General features: G+C 37.4%; 1 protein-coding gene across 1 annotated transcript; it reads left to right on the top strand.

Annotated features, from left to right (window-relative positions):
- Window positions 1–90: 90 nt before the first annotated feature.
- On the top strand, window positions 91–12,391 carry prdx6 (peroxiredoxin 6). The gene is made up of 5 exons (XM_079583683.1): window positions 91–813; window positions 4,417–4,573; window positions 5,820–5,966; window positions 8,509–8,655; window positions 8,874–12,391. The coding sequence occupies exons 1-5, from the start codon at window positions 722–724 to the stop codon at window positions 8,997–8,999; spliced, it is 669 nt and encodes a 222-aa protein (XP_079439809.1). The 5' UTR covers window positions 91–721; the 3' UTR covers window positions 9,000–12,391.
- Window positions 12,392–22,681: the final 10,290 nt, after the last annotated feature.

Below are 22,681 nucleotides of genomic sequence, written 5' to 3'. Positions count from 1 at the left end.
GAGAAAGCGTGGTTTGTATATGTACCACATTCGACTGCTCCAGACGCGTCAACGCCCCCGCCATGTTGGAACGGTCAGCGTGTCATCATCACAGTAGAATCAATGATGATGATGCCATAACATTGTGTAGCTTCTGGTAGTGAAACCCCTGAGATTTAAATTCCTGAAGAAATTGGATAACTTTTCACATGTGATAATTTGCCTGTTTGTGTTTTTACATGTATTAGCCTAACTCAATAGCCTACTCAATAGCCTATAGTTTTTATACTATTGTAACTTTTTAACGTCGTATTAGCTAATGCCTTCGTCTTGTTGTATTACAAAATCATCTGCTGGAGTCTATTGTAAATATAGGTTGCAGATGCACCGACAACTTGCTTTCGAATAGTTCAAGGACCGGTGTTTGACCGGTCAAATATGGCGGACGGCTTACTAATGATGCCTCTATGTAATCTATGGTAGTTTAGTCCATATGCAATGGTAAAATAATGAAATGTGCAGAAAAGACATGATTGTATTTTTACATAATCTACAAGACTTTTAAATTGCAAACGCCGAAAATGAATTTAAAACCGAATAGCATAATCTTTGAATTTAGGGATGTGACGGTGTTTCGTCCAATCAGAAACGCCCACTCGCCTGTCTTCCTGCTACATTAACCTCCATTCCATAGTTACATGTGGCGACTACAGAGAGACTAGACTTGCTGAAAACAACAGTCATGCCTGGAATTCTGTTGGGAGACGTGCTACCTAACTTTGAAGCAGAGACTACAATCGGCAAGATAAAATTTCATGAATTCTTGGGAAATTCGTAAGTAGCTCAATTGTTTGTTTTAGCTGGCCTACTCAGATAACGTCAGTAACTCACGTTTAATGTGCTTTTAATTCATTCAGTCATGATCATCAGGGCAGGTGGCTGAAACATGACCTGATCGATACATTAGGCATTTGGTGACTGAAACACGCTTTTATATGTCAGATTCTAGCGTTGTAGCTACTTTAACATAATATTTCTACTTAAATAATTTGTCAGTTGTGTTATTTTATTTCTTAATATTATTGCTTATTTATGGCAGCAGGGTTGGCTTAAAGGGAGTCTAAAAACACATCTTCACGTTAAGTTTAAGAAACCTGTAGTGTAAGTAATCTTACAGTAAAAGTAATCTGCTACTGTCAGGAAGCTATTCTCTTTTCACTATGACTCATGATTGTGCACGAACCCGGTTATTTCATGCCGTAGCTACAGTAGCCTATGAACTCAAACTATTGTGTTATTCATAAAGTATATTATATCAATCCAACTTTAATCAATAAAAAAGGGTGCGTTTCTATGCCATCAATATTTCATTGCAATTAAATCAAATGGCACATTTCTCAAAGTTATGTCAGATTTTACTGCAGACTTAATTTTCCTTTAAACCATTTGCTTTAATTGTAGTTCATGTTTTGAAGGGGAGTGTGAAATGTGCCTAGTCACTGTGGCTTTAAGAGTTGGCATAACAATGACTGGTATTGTCCAGATTTTGGCAATAGTGTGAACTGTTTGGAAGTCCCCCATATTCTGCCAAAAACTTTATTATTACTATTAATTAAAAGTGGATTTCTGGAAAGTTTAGATTTTAAATAAAAGTATAGTCAAGCGAATTATTTGTAATTACTTTAAAAGAAAAACATGTTTGTTTATAATTTCTTAGCCCCTTAAGTGTTACCACCCCCCCCCCCCCCCTCCACACACGCACACTTTTTTTTTTTTTTTTTTTTTTTAATAGACATGAAAATGCACATTCTGAACTTAAATGGTTGTAATTCAAGAATGCTTTGGAATATACATGTAAGATTGGTGTTTTAAAGAAGATTTTAGGCAGCTTTTTGTATAAATTAAATAAATTAAGTGAAACAGAAAAAAAGTTTGAATATCTGAAAATGTACAATGTAAAAAACTGAATTATATATATTTTATATAAAATATTCATTTTCAAAACATGTTGTACTCAAAAACTGCAAATAAAATCAAAGCCAAAAATCTGAACAAGTTTTGTCTGAACAATCTGAGCCAAACATTTTTTTTAGGTTAATATCTCATAAAATGAGCTTTCAGTAATATTTTGTTTGGTACCAAACCTTTTTAAAGGTTTGGTACCTTTTAAACCCAAAGTACCAAACCTTTTCACTAGGTGACAACCAGACTCCATTACTGCCCATATAAGGGCACCTCCATTTCCATATGTGGTTTGAGCGATCTGAACCATTATTTCCACAATTTTCATACAATTTATGAAGTAGACATCCTATTCAGAAGTAGTATAGGAAGTTTGGCAGATTTTGAAATTAATTCAACCTCTAAGAAACACAAAAAGAAGACTAATTTGCGTTATAGCTTGCTGCCACACCACAAATGGCGACTCTATTTATTTTTTATGTTTAAAACATTTTCAGACCTTTAAAAAAAAAAAAATGTTTTAATTGTTGCTCTCTTTTGAACTCTTGACATGAATACAAACTGAGGTTTCTACTATTCTTTCGTGATTTTTTTTTTTCTTTTATTTATTTTTTCATGTTCATCGCTATTTCAAAATAAAGGTCTGAACACACCTTAGGAGTATGACAATATTATTGTTGCAAATTTATACATTACGGCTCCTCTGTAATTTATTTTCAAAATCAAATGGGAAAACTATAGATTGTAAGCTTTCAAATGATATATAGTTTGTCAAGATTAGTTTAGGTTTAGTATAGGATATTATTGTTTTAAATGTGTAATGGCTGTGAGCCCGCCGTTGACACATCACCATGAAGTCAAAATAGACAATTCTTATTTTATTATGGAATACTGGCGTTATTATTATACATGATTTATTTGTGTACAATAAAAAAAAAAGTTTCCTCCTAATCTTTAAACAAATAATTTCCCCTCCCTCTTGCAGCGACATCTCTTCTCTGATGATGTGTTTACTGATGTGAGGGTGGGACAACCTGTCACTCACATGACATCACAACAGTCGCAAACCACAACTGTCCAATAAATTCACCATGGACAAAATCAAATCCTGCTTTACAATTTTATTATTTTATTTAGAGTTTTGTAAGCATGCACAAGTCTGTCAAAATCTTCCTGTTTTGACCATTTGACCAGTGTCCCCTTTAAGACTTGTCTTCCGATCTGTACGATGTGAAGCTAGATGGCTGTGACAATATTTTGCAAGAGTTTGAACTTCCTTTCATTGTGACTACACATAATGTGACATGACCTCCAGAGTTTGACGCTGGTTCTTTAACAGCAGTCAAAACAGCTGTTGGCTTTCAATGAGAAGTGCTGCCCTGTGCTTTTCTACTAAACAATACTGTACATCTTTCAGGCTGAGATTACATTTATCTAGCTACGGTAATTGGAGAAGCCAATAACTTCACAGATAGATAAAGAGAATGTTCTCAGACATGCTCAAATTCATGTCTGCAGGGAGTGAATCATTCTTGTCCTTATAACTTGGAAAAACATGTGACATGATTGCACAATCCCAGTATAGTGAATTGTCCATACACCCATGATTTCCAGACATGGCTGTTTTGTAACGGTTCAACCTCCCATTTGTTACTTTTTACCAAGTACAAAAACAAGTATGAATTTGTAATCAATGACCATTTAACTGAATCTACCATTATCTATTGATCTTTCTTGTTAGAGGAGTAATTCACCAATGGCAAGATGGGCTTTTAACTCTTTCTCCGTCATTGACGGAATTTTTCAATCCATGTTTTCACTGTTATACGGTAGGGGGTGATATATTACCTATCTTCTGAAAGAGTACAGAATCCCCTGATCAAAACGCAGGTGACACAGAAACAAGCTATAAAAGTATTGCTTATGCACATATTAAATAACGCTTTCATCAAACGGCCTATAAATCAACACCTAAAGGGAGAGATGTTGACCCAGGGCGAGCTACAAGACTGTGAGGCTTTGGGGGTGTTGATGGGACTCCATCTGTTTTGATCATCATTCTGAAACCAATCTTGATATAGATTTTCTCAGCTTTTTGTTTAAAATGTTGCTTTTTATGAAACTTGCCCACATTCAAGTGTTGATGATAAATAAAAAAAAAGAATGCCAAAAGGATGAAACTTCAACACCTTTAATGCACTGTGCTTGATCTGACTGTCTGTGAGCAGGGATACACACACACACACACACACACACACACACACACACACACACACACACACACACACACACACACACACACACACACAAAGTTCAGTACAATCTTTTGCTAACAAATAAATGAGATTTCTGTGCAGGTAACACTGAGAAAGATTAAACGTGTTCATGTAAATTCTACTAACACTGTAACAAAAATTGTTATATACATTTAAAAGTATGTAATTCTTAGCTTCCATCTTGTTTTTTCCTCTTTAGATGGGGTATCTTGTTCTCACACCCGCGCGACTTTACTCCAGTGTGTACGACTGAACTAGCCCGTGCTGCAAAGCTTCACGATGAGTTTAAGAAACGCGACGTGAAGATGATCGCTCTGTCCATTGACAGCGTGGAGGACCACCGCAAATGGAGTGAGGTGTGCAGATATGACGCATGACATGCCAGAAAGAAATATAAAATTCTAATTCATTTTGCACATACTGCCATTCAAAAGTTTGGGATCGGTAAGATTTTTAATGTTTTCAAAATAAGTCTCTTCTTCTTACCAATGATTCATTTATTTAATAAATAGAAAAAACAGCAATATTGTGAAATATTATTACAATTTAAAATGATTGTTTTCTGTTTGAATGTATATTAAAATATGATTTATACCTGTGATGGCAAAGCTGAATTTTCAGCATTCTTACCTTAGTCTTCAGTGTCACATAAAATGGATATTTTAAATTGTAATATTATTTTTGACCAAATAAATCAAATTTTACCAAATTACAGCCTTGGTGAGCATAAGAGACTTTCAAAAACCTAAATCTTACCGACCCCAACGTTTTTGAACGGTTGTGTAAACTCATGAAAGCTTGTATGTTACTCATAAACAGACGTTTCAGATGTCACATGTACCTCCATGGCTTAGCGTTCAATGATTCTGCATTGTTTTGAGACTCTTATAGCTGAGCATCTGATCATTGGCCTGTAGCTTAGATAAGCACGCAGAGGACTTCTCTGATTGGTTCAGACAAAATCACCTTACTGTAATCCCAGAAGGAAAGAATTTCTGCAGCTGACTTTCTCTGAAACTCTCCCTGAAACCCTCACTGAACAGGGCTGGTATCTTGTTACAAGACATCTGGCTTCCCATGAGTCTGAACTTGGCCAAAAGTTTCATAACATAATTGGAAACGCATTAAAACGGCTTTGTAAAAAGTTAAGGCACATACTCTATTTGCCAAGATTTTGCTGCTGCTGTTGTTCTACGGTCTGTCTGTTTTAACGCTCTTTAACTCCTTAACCGGACATACAGATATACTACTTTCACACCCACATGTGCCTTTGGCTGAACTCTTTCTGAATTCATGTGAATGCCACAGAGAGACGGTTCCCACAAGACAGTGTTTCGTTTGACTGTGTACTCTTGACTGTTTTACCACAGCACTCTTCACTCATTATATGCAAATATCCAGATGTGTACAAGTAATGCTCTTATTGGTAAACCATTTCTTAACCAATATTTTCCATTATTTATGGCCTTGTTTTTGTAAAGGGAGTTTTATATAATTCAAACAAGTTAATTTACAATTTCCTTCACATGTAAGGATGTCTGACTGACATCTGCAAAAATTGTAAAAAATGACTCCATATTCGTGTCTTTGCTCTCTCTCTAGGACATTATGTCATTTAACCAAGACAAAGCCTGCTGTCCCATGCCATTCCCCATCATAGCGGATGACAAGAGGGAGTTATCGGTCTTGCTGGGTATGCTGGACCCTGATGAGAGGGACAAAGACGGGTTGCCCCTCACTGCCCGCTGTGTGAGTTTCCATTGCAACCATGCTTTAGGGCAGTGCCTCTCGTAAAAAAAAAAAAGTTAATTTTATTTAGTTAACTTATTTTATTTCAGGTAGTTGTCAAGGCAACATTTCTATGAAGTTTAACTTGATCTATTAAAATAACTAAAACAGATTTTTTTTTGAATCTATATATTTTTTTATAAAAAAGACATCTCTCTATAGACATTTTAAAACTCACGACAAAATGATACAAACAAAAAGACTAAAATGGAAAACATGAAGATATAAAATCATTCAAAATGGTACTAAAATACGAGTGGTTCTCAATTAGGATGACCAAATCTATCTTAAATTAAATGTAGTTATACATAATACTATTAAAAATGCAAAAAAAAAAAAATTTGTGTATATATATCTATCACTTTTTATATATCTATATAATATATATTTTTTTTTATTTTTTATAACAGAGGTACATAGTTTAGAGAAGAGGGCATTTGAATATTGTCTCAGATGGAGGCCTTGGGCTGCATTTAAAATTGCATACGTGCCTACTATGTAGTAGGCGGAAAACGGTATGTGTGCCGAAGAAGTATGTCCATTTCCCAGTACTCATTAAAGACTAGGCTAAAGGTACCCGGATGACCTACTATACAGTCATGGCCAGAATTATTGGCACCCCTGGTAAATATGATCAAAGTCTGTAAAAATAAATCTGCATCGGTTATCCTTTTGGTCTTTCTTTCAAAACGTTTCATTGAAGTAAAATAATTGAGTGTGGTGTGTGGGGGGGAAATCATATTATGAAATATTTTTCTCCAAAATGTGTTAATAATTTCTCCCACAATTATTGGCACCCTTAGAATTTTTGTATGAGTAAAATATCTCTGAAGTATATTCCCATTCATATTTAAATTTAGCACACCAGGGTGACTAGGAACATGAAATTGTCTCGCTCTGACTTCTTGTTTCACAGGAGTTTAAATATGAGGAAACGCAAAGGCCAAATTCCCTTATTCATCTTTTACAATGAGTAAAACCAAACAATATAGTTATGATGTGCAGCAAAAGGTTGAGCATCACAAAATAGAAATTGGCTATAAGAAAATAGTTAAAGAATTGAAAATCCCCATTTCCACCATCAGGGCAATAATTAAGAAGTTCCAATCAACTAAATATGTTACGAATCTGCCAGGAAGAGAATGTGTACCTATATTGTCTTAATGCGCAGCGATGAAGAAAGTTTGTGTGGCCAAATACTCTCCAAGGATCACAGATGGAGAATTGCAGAGATTAGTTGAGTCTTAGGGTCAGAAAGCCTAAAATATATATCAAACATCCCCTACATCACCACATGTTGTTAAGGAGGGTTTCAAGAAAAATCCTCTCCGCTCATCCGAAAATAAACTCCAGCATATTCAGTTGGCAGACACGATTGGAACTTCTAAAGGGACAGGTTTCGAGGGTCAGATGAAACAAAAACAAAAAAGAGCTTTTTTTTGCGTCAAACCCACTTGCCATGGCCATCGCAGTCCCTGGCCTGAACCCTATAGAAACTGAGTGGGCTGAACTGAAGAGAAGAATTACCAACATGGATCTGGGAATGTGAAGGATCTGGAGAGATTCTGTATGGAGGAATGGTCTCTGATCTCTTGTCAGGTGTTCTCCAAACTCATCAGGCATTATAGGAGAAGACTCAGAGCTTTTGTTTTGGCAAAGGAGGTTGACAAAAAATAATAATAAAAGGGTGACAATTATTGTCAACGTGTTTTGGAGAAAATCATGCATTTCATAAAGAGATTGTCCCCTCATTTTCAATTCTTTTACTTCAATGAAAAGTTAGATTTGTGTTTATTATTTAATTTTTTTTGAATGAAAGATCAAAAGGATAAACCATGCAGATTTATTTTTACAGACATCTTTGATAATATTTGCCAATATTTCTGGCCATGACCGTATCGGTGAGATTCTGAAGTGTGCATACAATTGACTCTTTACTATCCCACGAGGCCACTGGATAGTATTTATGAATGGCAGAGAAGCGACGCAACTGACGCTGGTAGGTCACATGATAATGGTGAATGTAGTACGCCAGATTATATTCATACTATATAGAACATACTTTTTTAGCAGTCCTAAAGTAATTACTTCTTCAAAATGAGTACTTACTCGAGAATGCGTTTTCAGATGCAGCCATGGAGTCAAAAAGGTTGAGTACCACTGCATTCGAATCGGAGCTTTATTTATTGTCTTGAATCACGACCAGAGCCTGAAAAAGTGAATGTGAAACTGATCTGGCTGACTAAATTTCTGTTGATGTTCTGCTGCATGCAACATTTCCATTGCCCCTTGTACCCACATTTATCTAGTCTTCGCATCATACCAGTTCTGCAAAAGTCTAATATTTTAGCAAAGGCAAGAAAACGCTGAGGAACCGGCCAAGAAAAATGTGATGATTATATGGTCTCTGAATAAGATTAGTGTGGTGTTATTTCATTAGGCCACTAGTTATGATTGTGAAATGGTTTTTGTATAATCCCTTACCACATTTATTATATTTCAGGTGTTTGTGGTTGGCCCTGATAAGAGGCTGAAGCTGTCTATTCTCTATCCAGCCACCACGGGGCGCAATTTCGATGAGATTCTCCGCGCTATAGACTCTCTGCAGTTAACAGCAACAAAGAAGGTTGCCACACCTGTGGACTGGAAGGTAGAAACCGCCTTTGAATACTGTATTATATGTAATATAGTTCCCGAGTAGGTTATTTTCTTTCTCTCTCATATTGCAGAGCAGTTGTTTGTTTTTATGTGGTCAAGATTGTGAATGTGAACTAAAATTTTGCAGACCTAAACTTCACTGTCCTACATGATCATCAATGATTGTTTGAAATCCTTGAATATTTATTTGTATTTCTTTTTGTGTCTAAGCCTGGTCAAGATGTCATGGTCATCCCTTCTCTCTCAGATGAAGATGCCAACAAGCATTTCCCAGCTGGTTTTACCCTCAAAGAGGTGCCTTCTGGGAAAAAATACATTCGCTATACTAAACCATAACGTATGGTTACAATACAATTCTGTAGAAATGGCACTTAACTGGCATCATATTGTAGTCCACTCAATGTGGCGCGTTCTCTCGCTTGACTTCTCCCATCGCCTGCTACTAACCAGAGGGGAATCAACAGAAGTTAGTTCATAAAGTGACGCATCATAAGGTCATTACATACAATATAATTATATTGTGCCTTGATTTAAATAAAACTGTTCCTTTTGTAATTTAAAAATGTTGAGTGTTCATTTGGGCTGGATATGTTTTGAGATTTACAAGGTTTAATTTTGAATACTTTCTAAGGTTCACCTGTAGTTGTGAAAGATGATTTCACCGTCTGTGGGCTACCCAGTGACCAATAAAATGTTTTTGTTTTCCGTAATCGTGACTGGTTAGGACGCGGTGTGAAACGGACACATTGCAAATGTCTTTTAACCGTAGATCAGGTTTAATTTATAAAGTAACGTGAGAGTAGTATGCTTGTAGAGAGTAGAAAAATGTACAAAGAAGGGGAAACTAAAAGTGAACTTTGACACCATTGAGAGACGGAATGAGGAAAAAACTTTACCAGAATGAACTTTGATCTACAGTATATTGACCTGACTGTATGTTCATGGTGGTATTGTGTATGACTTCTCACTTATAGCTATTAGATGAAATATGGAACGTTTTTATTGTAATGTAAGACTGGAAGAACTGGAAGAGAGTGCTATTCTCTGAGAAAACAGGAAATTAACATTTTTGAACTCTTGCTATATTTCCATCCCCATACGAGACACGATCACACGGAGTTGATCACCTCCCAATTTACACATCATTCCCTTCACCCATCCCTACCTGAATTCACCCAAAAATCTATTTGGTTTAATATGAACAACTATCGCACAGTTTTTCTTTACATGAATGGTATAATTTGAAATGTCTCAGTGCTACTGGTACAAATATCTCATTCCCACAGACGTAAACCTAAAAGGTGTGGAGAGTTTAGAGCTATCTTGTTAGTGGTGTGGGTGTGCCCCCATGTAAATCATCTTCTGTCCCCAGTAAGTCTGGGATGGTGATTAATTAATGCAAATTCCCACTGTGAACTCATGTTTACATTTGAAAAGAGGTTTCTGCCTTGGTCTGAGTATTTAGGGAGATCCTGAAGAAGGATCGTGGTGATTTGTAACTCAAATTAGCCCGTGATGCGGAGTGTATGCAAGGACCATCTTCTCTCTTTATTCCAGAACATTTGATGTTTTGTATTATCTTTGAACTGATTATGAAATTGGCATGATACATTTACCTAAATTGTTACATTTGATTTTATTCCGACTGACTCTGAAATTGTTTTCCCAAGTAGATCAAACGGATTCGTATGTTCCCGCAAGTTTTGTGTCAGATTAGTGACTAATATTTAGCATTAATTCAAGTGTACGTGGTTGCAAAGACAAGAACTGAATTTCCATTTAGGGCAGCAAAAGTGCAGCTTGACTAACCTAAATCTGGGTGTGTCTTACCTCTGTTTTAATTTAATGTTACTTTAGATGAGTGTACGTGGGAAACCATGGCATGGCCAATCCAAAGCTATTATAAGACAAGTAAAGTTGGTTGACTTATATCTGTAGTAGTGGCCATACCTCTACTGAAGTAAACGTTACGTTAAATTCAATTGTATGCAATTCCACGGGGGCTATACCAAAGTGTCTTTGATTGTGTAAACATGAATGTGACCAATCTCGGGTATATAGCAATTACCTCTGTTTGGTGACCAAAACCGATGAGCTTGTGTATGCGAGACCCACGTTAAACAGAAGGTGTGAGGACCTCTGAATGACATCTAATCTGAACGGGTAAAATATAAGGAAAGAGTTCAAAAGAACAATCAAATGTATTGCTAAACTATTATATAATTGACCAATAACCAATTGGCAATCTAACCTACAGGTGAAACTCGAAAAATGTGAATATCGTGCAAAAGTTCATTTATTTCAGTAATTCAACTTAAAAGGTGAAACTAATATAGAATGCAAAAGTCTGTAATGCTCACCAAGGCTGCATTTATTTGATCAATTACAGTGCGAAATTTTTTAAATGTAACTTTTCTTTATGTTTTAGGATGGCTGTCAAATCAATTAATCACATCTAACATAAACGTATCACACACACACACACACACAGACAGACACACAGAGAGTTTAGAGTTTTTCTATACATTTGTCCATTCAGGCTGCCAGTGATTATGTCCGATTTAATCAAAGTGACCCTGAAAAAATAGTACTGTAAACTAATTCAACAATGCCCTGCACCACATGTAATACCCAATAGGTGTCAGTATAAGATCTCTGATTGAATCTCTCAAACAACATTTCGTATAGATACTACAGTAAAGGGACAACATTTCATACATGATACAGAAAAGGGTCAATGTTTTATTTTGCAAGTTTACAAAGTCAAGCATTAAGACAAAATACATAACCGCCCTGTTGGTATGTTCTTGAACTTTCAAACCTTGTTGATCGACCCCCCAAAAATCTTCAAGGAATTATCAAACTGTGACGCCAAACATCAATGCTGGGTGTCAATGAGGCATGAAAGGATGCCTTGTTATCACAAGCATTCCGTTTGTCCATTAAAAGCTGAAAAATGTTCCCACACAGGCACTTAGCGGAGTAAATCATTGACACGATCCTCATTCCTCGGCTGCCAGCAGGAAGCGCTCTCCTCGGCTTTGGCCCTGGGTTCTGAGAAGCAGGTGATGGCGCTAGTGATGAGCGCGCAGGGACTAGCATGGGCTTTGGGTTACCACAACTATTCAGACAATGTTACTGCAGCTCGTATAACGGGGTGAAGGTCATGGAAGCTATGCGGCTCGCTTGACGGCGAGGGCCAGATGCTCTTTTGCTTCAGAGTAAAGGACAGATTTCCTCTCTCTCTCCCTCCCTCCACAAGAATGTCATGAAAACAGACAGGGATTCCCCTCATTGTCCAGTAAAATACAGATGGCATGCATTTTTGACGGTGGGACGCTACTGTGTCCGGGATGCGGGCCGGATGAGCCAATGGTAGTGTCCGTTACCCTCTCACCCCCCTCAACTCATCAAAGAGATGGCCTTTTCCACCAAAAGTTTCAAATTATGCTTTTTGCTTTTAACAGAGAACAAGCACCACTAGATGGCATTAGCACTTCACTGCACTGAAGGTTTTATGCACTACATTCAACAGCCACCACTTTGATCCTAGAATCAATCTAGTGTCTTTAACGTTTTGCACGGTGATTATCAGGTCAGGGCCAACAATGTTAGGGGCCTCCAGCTGAGGGGCCCGAAACCTGGAAATAAGTCACTGCAGATGTAAGATTGATGTAGATATATGAAAATTTGCTTGAATATATGCTAGTGACAATTGCTATCATGTGAAATAAACAAAGAAATGACAAAGACTATCTGTTCCTTGGACTTTCCACAGCACTAGTGCCTTCTGGACATCTTGTTTTAGTGCCCGGCCGTATTTGCTGTGAAATATCATTATTTGGCCATTATGTAAAAAGAATAACGGTGGTTTGGTTTTAAGGATGGTTGGTTGCAATTAAAAGTTTTCTTAACTGAATTGATATGTTGCAACAAGGCTAGTAAGTAACATTCTCACAATGGGTGGTTTGATGAGCAGGACTTTTAATACCAGGTTAGTCAAACGACTGTTTTTTATTAAGAGTATTGTAAGTCACTTTGCATAAAAGTGTTTGGATAAATGACAAATTTAGGTAACACATTATTATTAAGTCGATCTTCCTGGATGATTGAAGGATCCACTACGGGACACTCTATTTAAGTTTTAAGAGATCCATGCGATCACACTAGACTAGACTTCACGCTTCATTTACTATTCATATGCAGGTAAACGTGGGAGACCGGAAATACTCATGTGTAGATGTTGTATCTTTTGTAGGCTATATTTGGAAAACTCTGACCTGTACAGTATGCGTAATGAAAATACATTTGACCAACAGAGAGCTAAATGTCACAGATTAAACTTTCTGGCTGAATTCAACACACAGATGTGAAAGCTATGTGGCTTGCAAGTAATATCGGATGCTGATACATATATAATCTGGATATATAATCTTTGTAAATAATATTGTAATGTTACCTGTAAAAATAATTAAATGGTGTGTGACCAGGTTCAATACAAGATAAACTCAGTTGTCAGCATTTGTGGTCCTTTTTATTAATAATAAAAATATTAATAAACTTTCAATGGAAGTAAATAAGGCCATTTTTTATGGGGGTTAAAAGCAAAGTCTGAAGCTTAGCCTACTTTATGAAACTATACTTTATAATTCTTCTGTTTTTATTTTTTGAGCTGTAAAATCATTTACTATTATTCTGTCATACTGTTTTGTGGCAGGTTTCTACAACATTGAAGAATGAAAGCCTATTCAACATCAAAACAAAATCAATACTTTAAAAAAGGGCATAATAGTCAAAAATAGTTTTTGTGTTGTTGATTGAGATTAACTTTAGAACCTGTAATATTCCTTTAAATAGCATTTAGTGTGTGTTCATGTGATACTGAAATATGCTGTCTTGTGTTTGATTTGTGAAATTGGAGACCTTCGAGAATAAGCAGCCCCGGCGTTAAAGTGACACATGAGAAATGGGGGCTGTGAGGGGTTAAAGAGGGGATTCTCACAGTCACATGCTCACACACTTCATACGTGCATGAAGAAGAGTTGAGGAGGCACTTCTACGGATCAAACTCATTTCTCACATACCAGACCACAATGGCAAGTGTCAGAATATTGCGAGTGACAGACGTTACCTCTTCCCCGTCACTGAACTACACACACACACACACACAGAAGAGAGTCAGACCGACGGTCTCCATAGTGTAACTCCTAAGGGGGTACTACACGCTCCACTCTCCCAGAATAACCACTGTCTAGCCAGTACTGCGTGAGGGACGAGGCTGTGTGTGTGAGTGTGTGTGCGGTGTGTGTATGTCAGTGGTGCCAGTAGGCCATAGACTGGGCCTGGTGGGACCTGTACTTATGAGAGAGCATAGTGGTGAGCTGCGAGTAGTAACGCTCTTAAAGTGTGTGTGTGTGTTCCAGTGCTGTGGGGACGCCAAACTGACAGGGTGCCAGATGTCAGCTGGTATCACATATCAGTCAACAACAGAGAGCCCGCTCCCTAAAGACCTCTCCACGCTTCCCACCTACTGTTTATCTGCCCCGGAGTTGACGAACAAAGAACAGGGAAGCAGGATTTGATTATTCTACTATAGATAATAGTTTTTTTTAAATATAATTTTGTCATGATATAGAAAATACTCCTGCAGATGACTGTGTGTCAAAGTCAATATTTCTTCTAAAATATCAGATAATTTGACCCTTTTATGACATGGCAAGGTTAGTTCAGGTTGTAAAATGTCACGTGGTGCGACTCCTAAAAAACTCAATGATATTAATAAATTAATACGTCATAACATTTGTGATTTTTTTTTACCCATTTAATTTTTGGTCCCACTTTATATTAGGTGTCTTTAACACTAAATTCGTCATTTAATAATGCACTCATTGCGTACATACATGCTTTTACATTGTCCTTACATTTTTTTTAAGTACCTCCATGTAGTTACAGAAATTAATTACAGCTGTAATTACATGCAGGTTACATGCTATTGCACGCTGAACCTAGTTATTACCCAGGTATTGTAATAACTATAATAAGTACAAATGTGGACATAAAATAAAGTACTACCAAAATAATGATTAAGATGTGTACACTCGCATGTATTCAAGGTGTTACTTTTTACTTTGGTTACACCACATGACATCTTTAGAGTGATCAAACTCAAACTGTCCTTGAACATGGAATAAAAGTTTTTTTTTAACTACATGAAAAATACATTAATGACATGGACGCATCTTATAAGATACATATTTTTAAAAGATTTGTTGTTTTTTGGTCATGGAGTCTTACTGTAAGGCCCTTATGCACTTAATTAAGAGGTTCAATGTGAGTAATAGTTCAATGTGAGTAATATTACACTTGTGTAGCCATATGCAGGTTTGGAGAGATACCCCTTGTAATAAAAATGACAAAAGTGCACAATAGAATTACTAAACCTTAAACTAAAATATCTATACATGCTCGTATATAAATAATATTAAAACAACACTGCTTCTGAGGTATATATACACTAGTATCTACAACTACTTTTGGAGCAGACAAAATCTTCAGGTTCAGAAAGATCAGAGGAGGAGAAACACGAATGCTTGCACTGTTATTAGACAGTCACTTTAGCAGAGCACTTATATGTCTTTGATTTGATTTGCTCACGTCACTTCTGTAAAAACAGTGAGGGTCAGATATCGCTCTTGCAATCTAAACCATGCATTATGTTGCACTTCCTAACAACATTACCAGCCAAATGGCCAGTAATTTATATCACGAAAGATGCTTTTATCCAGTAATCACAATTGTGGGAAATGATGTATGAAGCGCTCGAAAAGGTGATTGTTGTTTTAGTGCACAGTCAACAGAAAAACAAAATTACACTGATCATCATGGCAACGCATAGCAAGAAGGGTCAGTAGATCTCAGAAGAGGGAGATATTAGCCACTACATTCATAAATTCATTGAAAATCATTCATTTTATTTGTCATTTTCCCATACTCAAAAACAATGCTAAAACAATTTTGAAATTTGTGCACAATTTCTTCAAAACTCCATCCATGACCTCAAGTTTGGTAGCTTCCAGATCAGACCAGTGAAAAAAGGCCTCAGGCTGTCATCTTTGTGCTAATGTGATTATGTTTGGTGGCCTTGATCATTTTCTTTCTCTCCTATCTGGTAAATCGCTTGCGGCTCTTATGAGTTTGACCTGGGTAGAAATAACAGGCCATGGCTTGGGTTTGAAGAGTTAGTGGGGCGGAGTGGCTGTTATTTGGGTAAATTGTGATGCTCGTTTTGGGACGTATACGGTATATGCAAGTTCTCTCCCACATGTCATATTTCTTTATGCTTATGAATTTCAATACCACCAAAATTACTGTAATAAAACACTCCATCTGCTTGTCAAGAGGAATTTCATTTCATTAGCCATATGGCTTTTTCATTCAGCTTTTGTGGTTTTTATAGCCTTTTCTTTCTGGGGCAGCTCTGCTGCATTTGGGTTTTCTGTATAGCTCTATACTATACTAAAGTCTGCAGTTGAGCTCTGTCCTACAGTAATGCTGGTCATGATGCTGAGAGGTTTGCACATTAGGTTAGTTTTTGATGGTTCACGGTTTCAAATCTATCTGATGAGCGTCATAGAATGAAAACAAGAGAGGACACTAAAAATGTGATGCAGTATTAATGGGCGTTTTGTAACTACATTTGTTGACCAATTTAATATTAAAGAAACATGCCGACTTTTTGGGAGTTTAGCTTATTCACCGTATCCCCAGAGTTAGATAAGTCCATACATACCCTTTTCATCTCTGTGCGGGCCGTAACTCTGTCTGACGCACCCACCGCTAGCCTAGCTTAGCACAAAGACTGGAGGTAAACGGCTCCAGCTAGCATACTGCTCCCAATAAGTGACAAAATAACGCCAACATTTTCCTATTTATATGTTGTTGTGATTTGTATAGTCACAGCGTGTACAAATAACAAGGTCACATGAGACACAGCCATCTTCTAACCGCATACATACTGGGAACTATATTCTCAGAAGGCGAAGCACTACTTGGGCGGAGTGATTAGAGCAACGCTGAGCGAACTCTCTGCTCCTCACCACGGGGCTTCTCAGACGCTGCGAGCAAATCACTCCGCAGAAGTAGCAGTGCTTCGCCTTCTGAGAATATAGTTCCCAGGGTTAGAAGATGGCTGTGTCTCGTGTGACCTTGTTATTTGTACACGCTGTGACTATCCAAATCACAACAAGTAAATAGGAAAATGTTGCCGTTATTTTGTCACTTATTGGGAGCAGTATGCTAGCTGGAGCCGTTTACCTCCAGTCTTTGTGCTAAGCTAGGCTAGCGGTGGGTGCGTCAGAGAGAGTTATGGCACGCATGGAGATGAAAAGGGTATGTATGGACTTATGGACTTATATATGGACTTATCTAACTCTGGGGGATACAGTGAATAAGCTAAAGTCCCAAAAAGTCGGTGTGCTCCTTTAAACAAACAGTTCACCCAAATTTTAAATTCTGTCATGTCGTTACAAACCTGAATGTATGAACTTTATTTTTTCAGTAGATCATATATGGAGAAACTGTGAAGAATGTTCTTACTGCTCTTTCCCATACACTGAAAGCATATGGTGACCAGTGGCTGTCTAGCTCCAAAAGGAGCACAAAAGCACCATATAAGTAGTCAATTTTGAGTCGTGAATATTGAAGAAATAAAATGATACCGAACTACTTGTGAGTTAAAGTTGGCATGAAATCAAAATTGACCCTATTTTGTTAGAGCACATTACTAGTATTGTGGTAAAAAATTCAACCGTGCAAGTTTATCCACAAATATTTGTTTTTTTTCTGGTTGCAACTTCTGGTTCACGCAGAGTTAAATTACAGAATTTACATTTTTGAGCCTTTAAATGTGACCTGTGTTATGTGTGGCAGGGTAAATTAACTAGGGCTTATGGCAAAAATATCACAAAATGTAAAACATGGATGGAAAAATGACCCCAAATGGGAAATATTTCTCTTTTATAATCTAATCTAGACTATACCATCATTCAAAAGTCTGGGGTCAGTAAGATTTAATGGAAAGAAATCCTTTTTTTTTTCAGGATTCTTTAATGTCTAGCTGCTGAAAATTCAGTTTTACCTAAAAAATTATATATATATATCAATTTATGGTGCAGGTATGTGGTCTGTGCACCTGTAGATGAATTAAAATCCATGATTTTTTTTTTTAATCCCTCAGCCTTTGCCAGGTGTCTCCAGATCTTCAAAACAAAAGAGCTCTTTACAGCAAACCCTCAATCCCCTCATTTTCTTCCATTACTCTCTCTACCTTTACAACACCCCACATGTCTCATTACTCTCCCTCTCATGTTATTCCACTCTTTCATGTGCCATGTGACCTTTTGGAAACACATACACCCTATCTGGACTATTATCTGTCATAGCACCCTCATATCATTTTGCAGCTTTTTGTCTCGGATCCTCATTAACTTATTAAATGGAACAAAGCCAGTACATTCTTCAATATTTCTGATTTTGTTTTGTTTTCCACAGAAGTCATTCATGCAGGTTTGGGACGACACGAGTGTGAGGAAATTATCACAGAATTGTCATTTTTGGCTAGAGCTTCACCCATAATTGAAGTGTTCTGGAAAATTCTACGCAAAAAATTCTATGCAAAAACATGAAAATGATCAGACCCACAGTGAGAGAGATTGATCACTGTGAATAATATGGTTGATCGTGTGAGATGTTTTACTTTTCCAGGTACAGGAGAGAGCTGTGGAGAGAAACTATAAATCATGATAGAGTTTTGTGTTTAACTGTGTGTCTGTGTTGACGACACACGCACGCACACACACACACGCACACACACGCACGCACGCACACACACACACACACACACACACTAAGGCTGTTACTGTCTCGAGCTTATTACTTTTCCAAAATAAATCAGCCACCTATTGCATATAACCCGAGTAATGAAAGTAGTCATGACAAATTAAAAAATCTTTCTTACCCAGACCGCACACACACATATACGTCACACACCACCACAACCCATTTCTCAGGCTGAACACAAATGGCACACATCTATAATCATGACAAAGAGAGCCCTGCCATTAAATACAGACTTCAAACGGGAACATTAGCGTCCTGCTCCAGAGAGAGATGAGAGTGCCTGGAGAGGATCTTCATTATGCACCCTTCATTATATATCACAGCTAGATTTTCTGAACAGAGAAAATCTGGCGGATATTTAATGAAAAACACCACTGGTTCTGCACAAAGAGTGATTGGAGGCAATTTAGGGTTGATTCAATACAATAAGTGAAATTAATTAATAAACTGGCAAGCGCAGCAGTACATAATCTGATGTAAAAAGGCAAACATATAAATCACAGCCAAATAGACAATACTACCACACCACGTTTTAAATGTGGAACGTTTTAGGCCCAAAACATAATCCACGCAAATGCATTAACATACAGTTCAACAGTTCTCAGTTTGAAGAGAATAAGTTAAACAGTCTACATGTTTATCTACCTGCCACAGTAACGCAAAACCACAAGGAAGGAAACAGGAGTAGTGATATTTTCTTCAGTATTGTGATGTACTGTGAATGACACAGCTGGTCATGTGACGTGCAACATGGCGGCAAACAAAAAATAAAGCATATTTTTTCTAGAAAACTGATGTCTATAGTCCTTGTCCATGTGAGTAGACATTTTAAACAATATTTCTCAAAATGTTTAAAGATTTCTTTACAAATGTACACTTTTAAGTATGCACAACAAGACAGTGTGCTTAAAGTGCATCCACCGAGCATTTATGTCTGCTTCTGCAATTGCCATTGTTGAATGATATATGAAGTCACTTCAATGAGTGAGTCCTCGTGCTGTGTAGTATTAGTGTGTATGTATGTATGTGTGTGTGTGTGTGTGTGTGTGTGTGTGTGTGTGTGTGTGTGTGTACAGGGGGCATGCAAAAAGAATTCCCACAAAAATGGGTTGCTATGGTTTCTGTTTGGGGCTTGGATCAGGTTCCTGACCACAGCAGAGCGCTTTGGGCAATAAAACACAGGGTACTAATGAAAACAGCATGGTCCTCCTGGCACTGTGTGTGTGTGTGTGTGTGTGTGTGTGTGTGCGCGCACTTAAGGAAGAGAGATGGCTGGAAAAAACTTGAGAATGAGGAGGTTGAGAAAGAACATTTAGTCCTCACAAGTGTTTTTATTTGCACACATCTGCAGTGTTTGTGTGTTGCAGGCATGCGCACGTGTGCGTGTTTGTGTCGTTTCCTGGCTGGTGTCCATCGAGTCACATGACATGGCAGTGTTTGGTGCGGTTTTAGCAGGAGGAGAGGCAAGCACATGTTTTACTTTATTAGTTGTTTATGTCCTCAGAGTGATTTTTGGGCAGACTCACGGGGAGCAATCAATTATATTCAAGATCATAAAGCAAACGGTGATAAAAGAAGCTCGCAAATATCACAAAGAGAGAGAATATTATAAGAGAGGGTGTGGTGTTTCCAGAGTTGTGAGGAATTCGTTTTCAAGATTATTCAGGAAAACACAGAGGAAAGTGTTTAACAGCTGGACATTTTTATTTAATTTTAATTTGAGACTGAGCTGTGGAAAGCAATTTGAAAGTTGTGTTTGTTAAGCCATTTGAAACGAGCTAAAATCTACATGATCTAAAGAAGTTAAACCAATGATTTTCTTCTTTTTTAGCTATCAAAAAAGTAGTTAATTACATTAACGCTAAATATAAATGATTAAACATACAGTATAAAGCAGTTGAAAACTGTGATGGTTTGGATGTATTACAATATTTATTAATATTTTGAATTAGCTTTTATTTTTTTTAAATTTCAGATTTTTTTTTTTTTTTTTTAGTAATTGTTATTATTATTATTATTATTATTATTATATACTTAGTTTCTTGATTCCCTCCTGTAAACATTAACTTAATCACTCACCTATTTTAGCTACTAGCATAACCAGTGTAATAAATCATTAAATCTCGTGAAAGTGCGTATCTACGAATGTTAAGCCTGGTTCACACGGGACGATTTTAAAATTGTTGGCCGATTTTCCAAACCTGAGAGACCCCACACACGGCGATAAAAAATCTTGGGTCCAACAGTTTTGGTCGTATAGTGTGTGGTGCTCAACCACACGGCAAAATCAACACATCACACACGAACCGATTTGACTCCCGACCATTCCCAGGTCAGACGGGAAATCTCGCAAAATCCCTCGAGATCAAACGTGACTTCAGAGTAAACAATCATGGCGGACGAAGAGGATGCAGTGGCGATAGTTTGTAGTTTGTTTTTAACCGAGAAAAAACACCGTTTACCTCCATTTCCGATGTCCACCGGACTTTCTGGTGCGCCATACCGCCGGCTGTTTTGATTTTGTTTCCCGGTGCTTCCTCGCCGCCTCGTCACCTCGCTTTCTGATTGGCTACACGCCACAGTCCACAGGCTGCGTGCTCGTTCGTCCCCGGGGGACACCACACACGAGGAGAAATCGGGCCTAAAAAATCCAACATGTTGGATATCCCCGATTTGAGATCGGAGCGGTCCCGACGTCCTTCCGAGCAGACGAGAGCAGTCTTAACACACCACACACGGCAGGAATATCTGATTAGATTATTTTACGATAATCGGAGCATCCTTAAGATTGTCGGAAGGGGGGAATCGGGGCTAAAATCGACCTAATTATCCTGCTGTGTGAACCAACCTTTATTTCTCGTGTCATTTATACGCCATACGATTAGGGGTGTAGAGTGCGTGCGTATTTCACGCAATAAAGTGTGTATCATATGCACGCGAAAATTGCGTATCATATGCGCGCAAAAAAAATGTTGGCGTAAATGGCACGAGAAATAACATTCGTGGTAGGCTATAGATACTTTCATGAGATCGGGCTGAAATGGCATATACAATGCATATGCAAAGATCAACTAGATTTCTAGGGATCACCTATAGCATGTGTTTAAGTTCAAAATATGCTTTAATTGCTACAGATTTTTTACATTTGAATACATTTAAGTGTATATTTTTATAGGAAGGTCAGAGCAATTATAGCAGAGCAACCTGTGTATATGTAATGCATTCGCTCTTTACCTTGAATGAGGTCCCACGGGCAACATCTGCTTGAAGGCAATATGCAGACCATTGAAATTCAGGGAGTTGACCATGAAACCCACTTTAGTGTTTATTTAGATTGAACTGCATATTTGTACAACTTCTAGTCATTTTTTTAGGCAAACAAAGCATCTTTCCCTTTCCAATTCTCTTTTCCCATCGGAAACACACATGACTCACAGTGTCTGGGGAAGGTTTTATCTGAGGAGGAATGTCTCACTCCATCACGACACAAACCATCACATCATATTTTTGCTCACAACCAGTATCACACTTAAAAGTTGAAGGTCAATGGTTCAGGTGATTTAGGGCTCTCTCTCTCTCTCACACACACACACACACACACACACACACACACACACACACACACGCACACGCACGCGCACTGCAATTTTGCAACCAGCCAAAAAAAGGTAGAGGAAAAAAAATATAAAACATATTTATTCATAAAAACACTACTGTTTAAAAATTTGATGTCAATATTACAGTTTTTTACAATCACTTTGTTACTATTTTTTTCAGAACCTCGATGTCATTTTTCACAACTCTAGACACAAAACTCAAAATGGTTATCACTTGTAACACAGGATGTCTAATGTTCAAAACATTGCATTGTGCATTCACATCTTTAAAGAAATCTTGCACAATCATTGGTTCAAACAAATAATTTACTGTGAAATACCATTGAAACATAACTATAGATCACCCACACACAAGCAACCAATAGTTTCACTGTGTCATTGTTCGTACAATCATTAAATATTGTAGAACAAAATAGGTGATACAGGTTTCATTATGGTACTACATGTACAGTAAATACATCTCTGTAAAAGTACTGCAGTAGTAGAGAGAATACTACAGACACA

Source organism: Phoxinus phoxinus (genome assembly GCF_949152265.1).
Source record: "Phoxinus phoxinus genome assembly, chromosome: 16".
NCBI lineage: Eukaryota > Metazoa > Chordata > Actinopteri > Cypriniformes > Leuciscidae > Phoxinus > Phoxinus phoxinus.
This window is presented reverse-complemented; position numbering and strand designations above follow the sequence as displayed.

Bases quoted from the DNA above. Each gene is read 5' to 3' on its own strand.
- prdx6 (XM_079583683.1), top strand. From the start codon at position 722: ATGCCTGGAATTCTGTTGGGAGACGTGCTACCTAACTTTGAAGCAGAG. The intron at 4,574-5,819 runs GTGTGCAGATAT...CTCTCTCTCTAG, and splicing joins ACCACCGCAAATGGAGTGAG to GACATTATGTCATTTAACCA. The intron at 5,967-8,508 runs GTGAGTTTCCAT...ATTATATTTCAG, and splicing joins TGCCCCTCACTGCCCGCTGT to GTGTTTGTGGTTGGCCCTGA.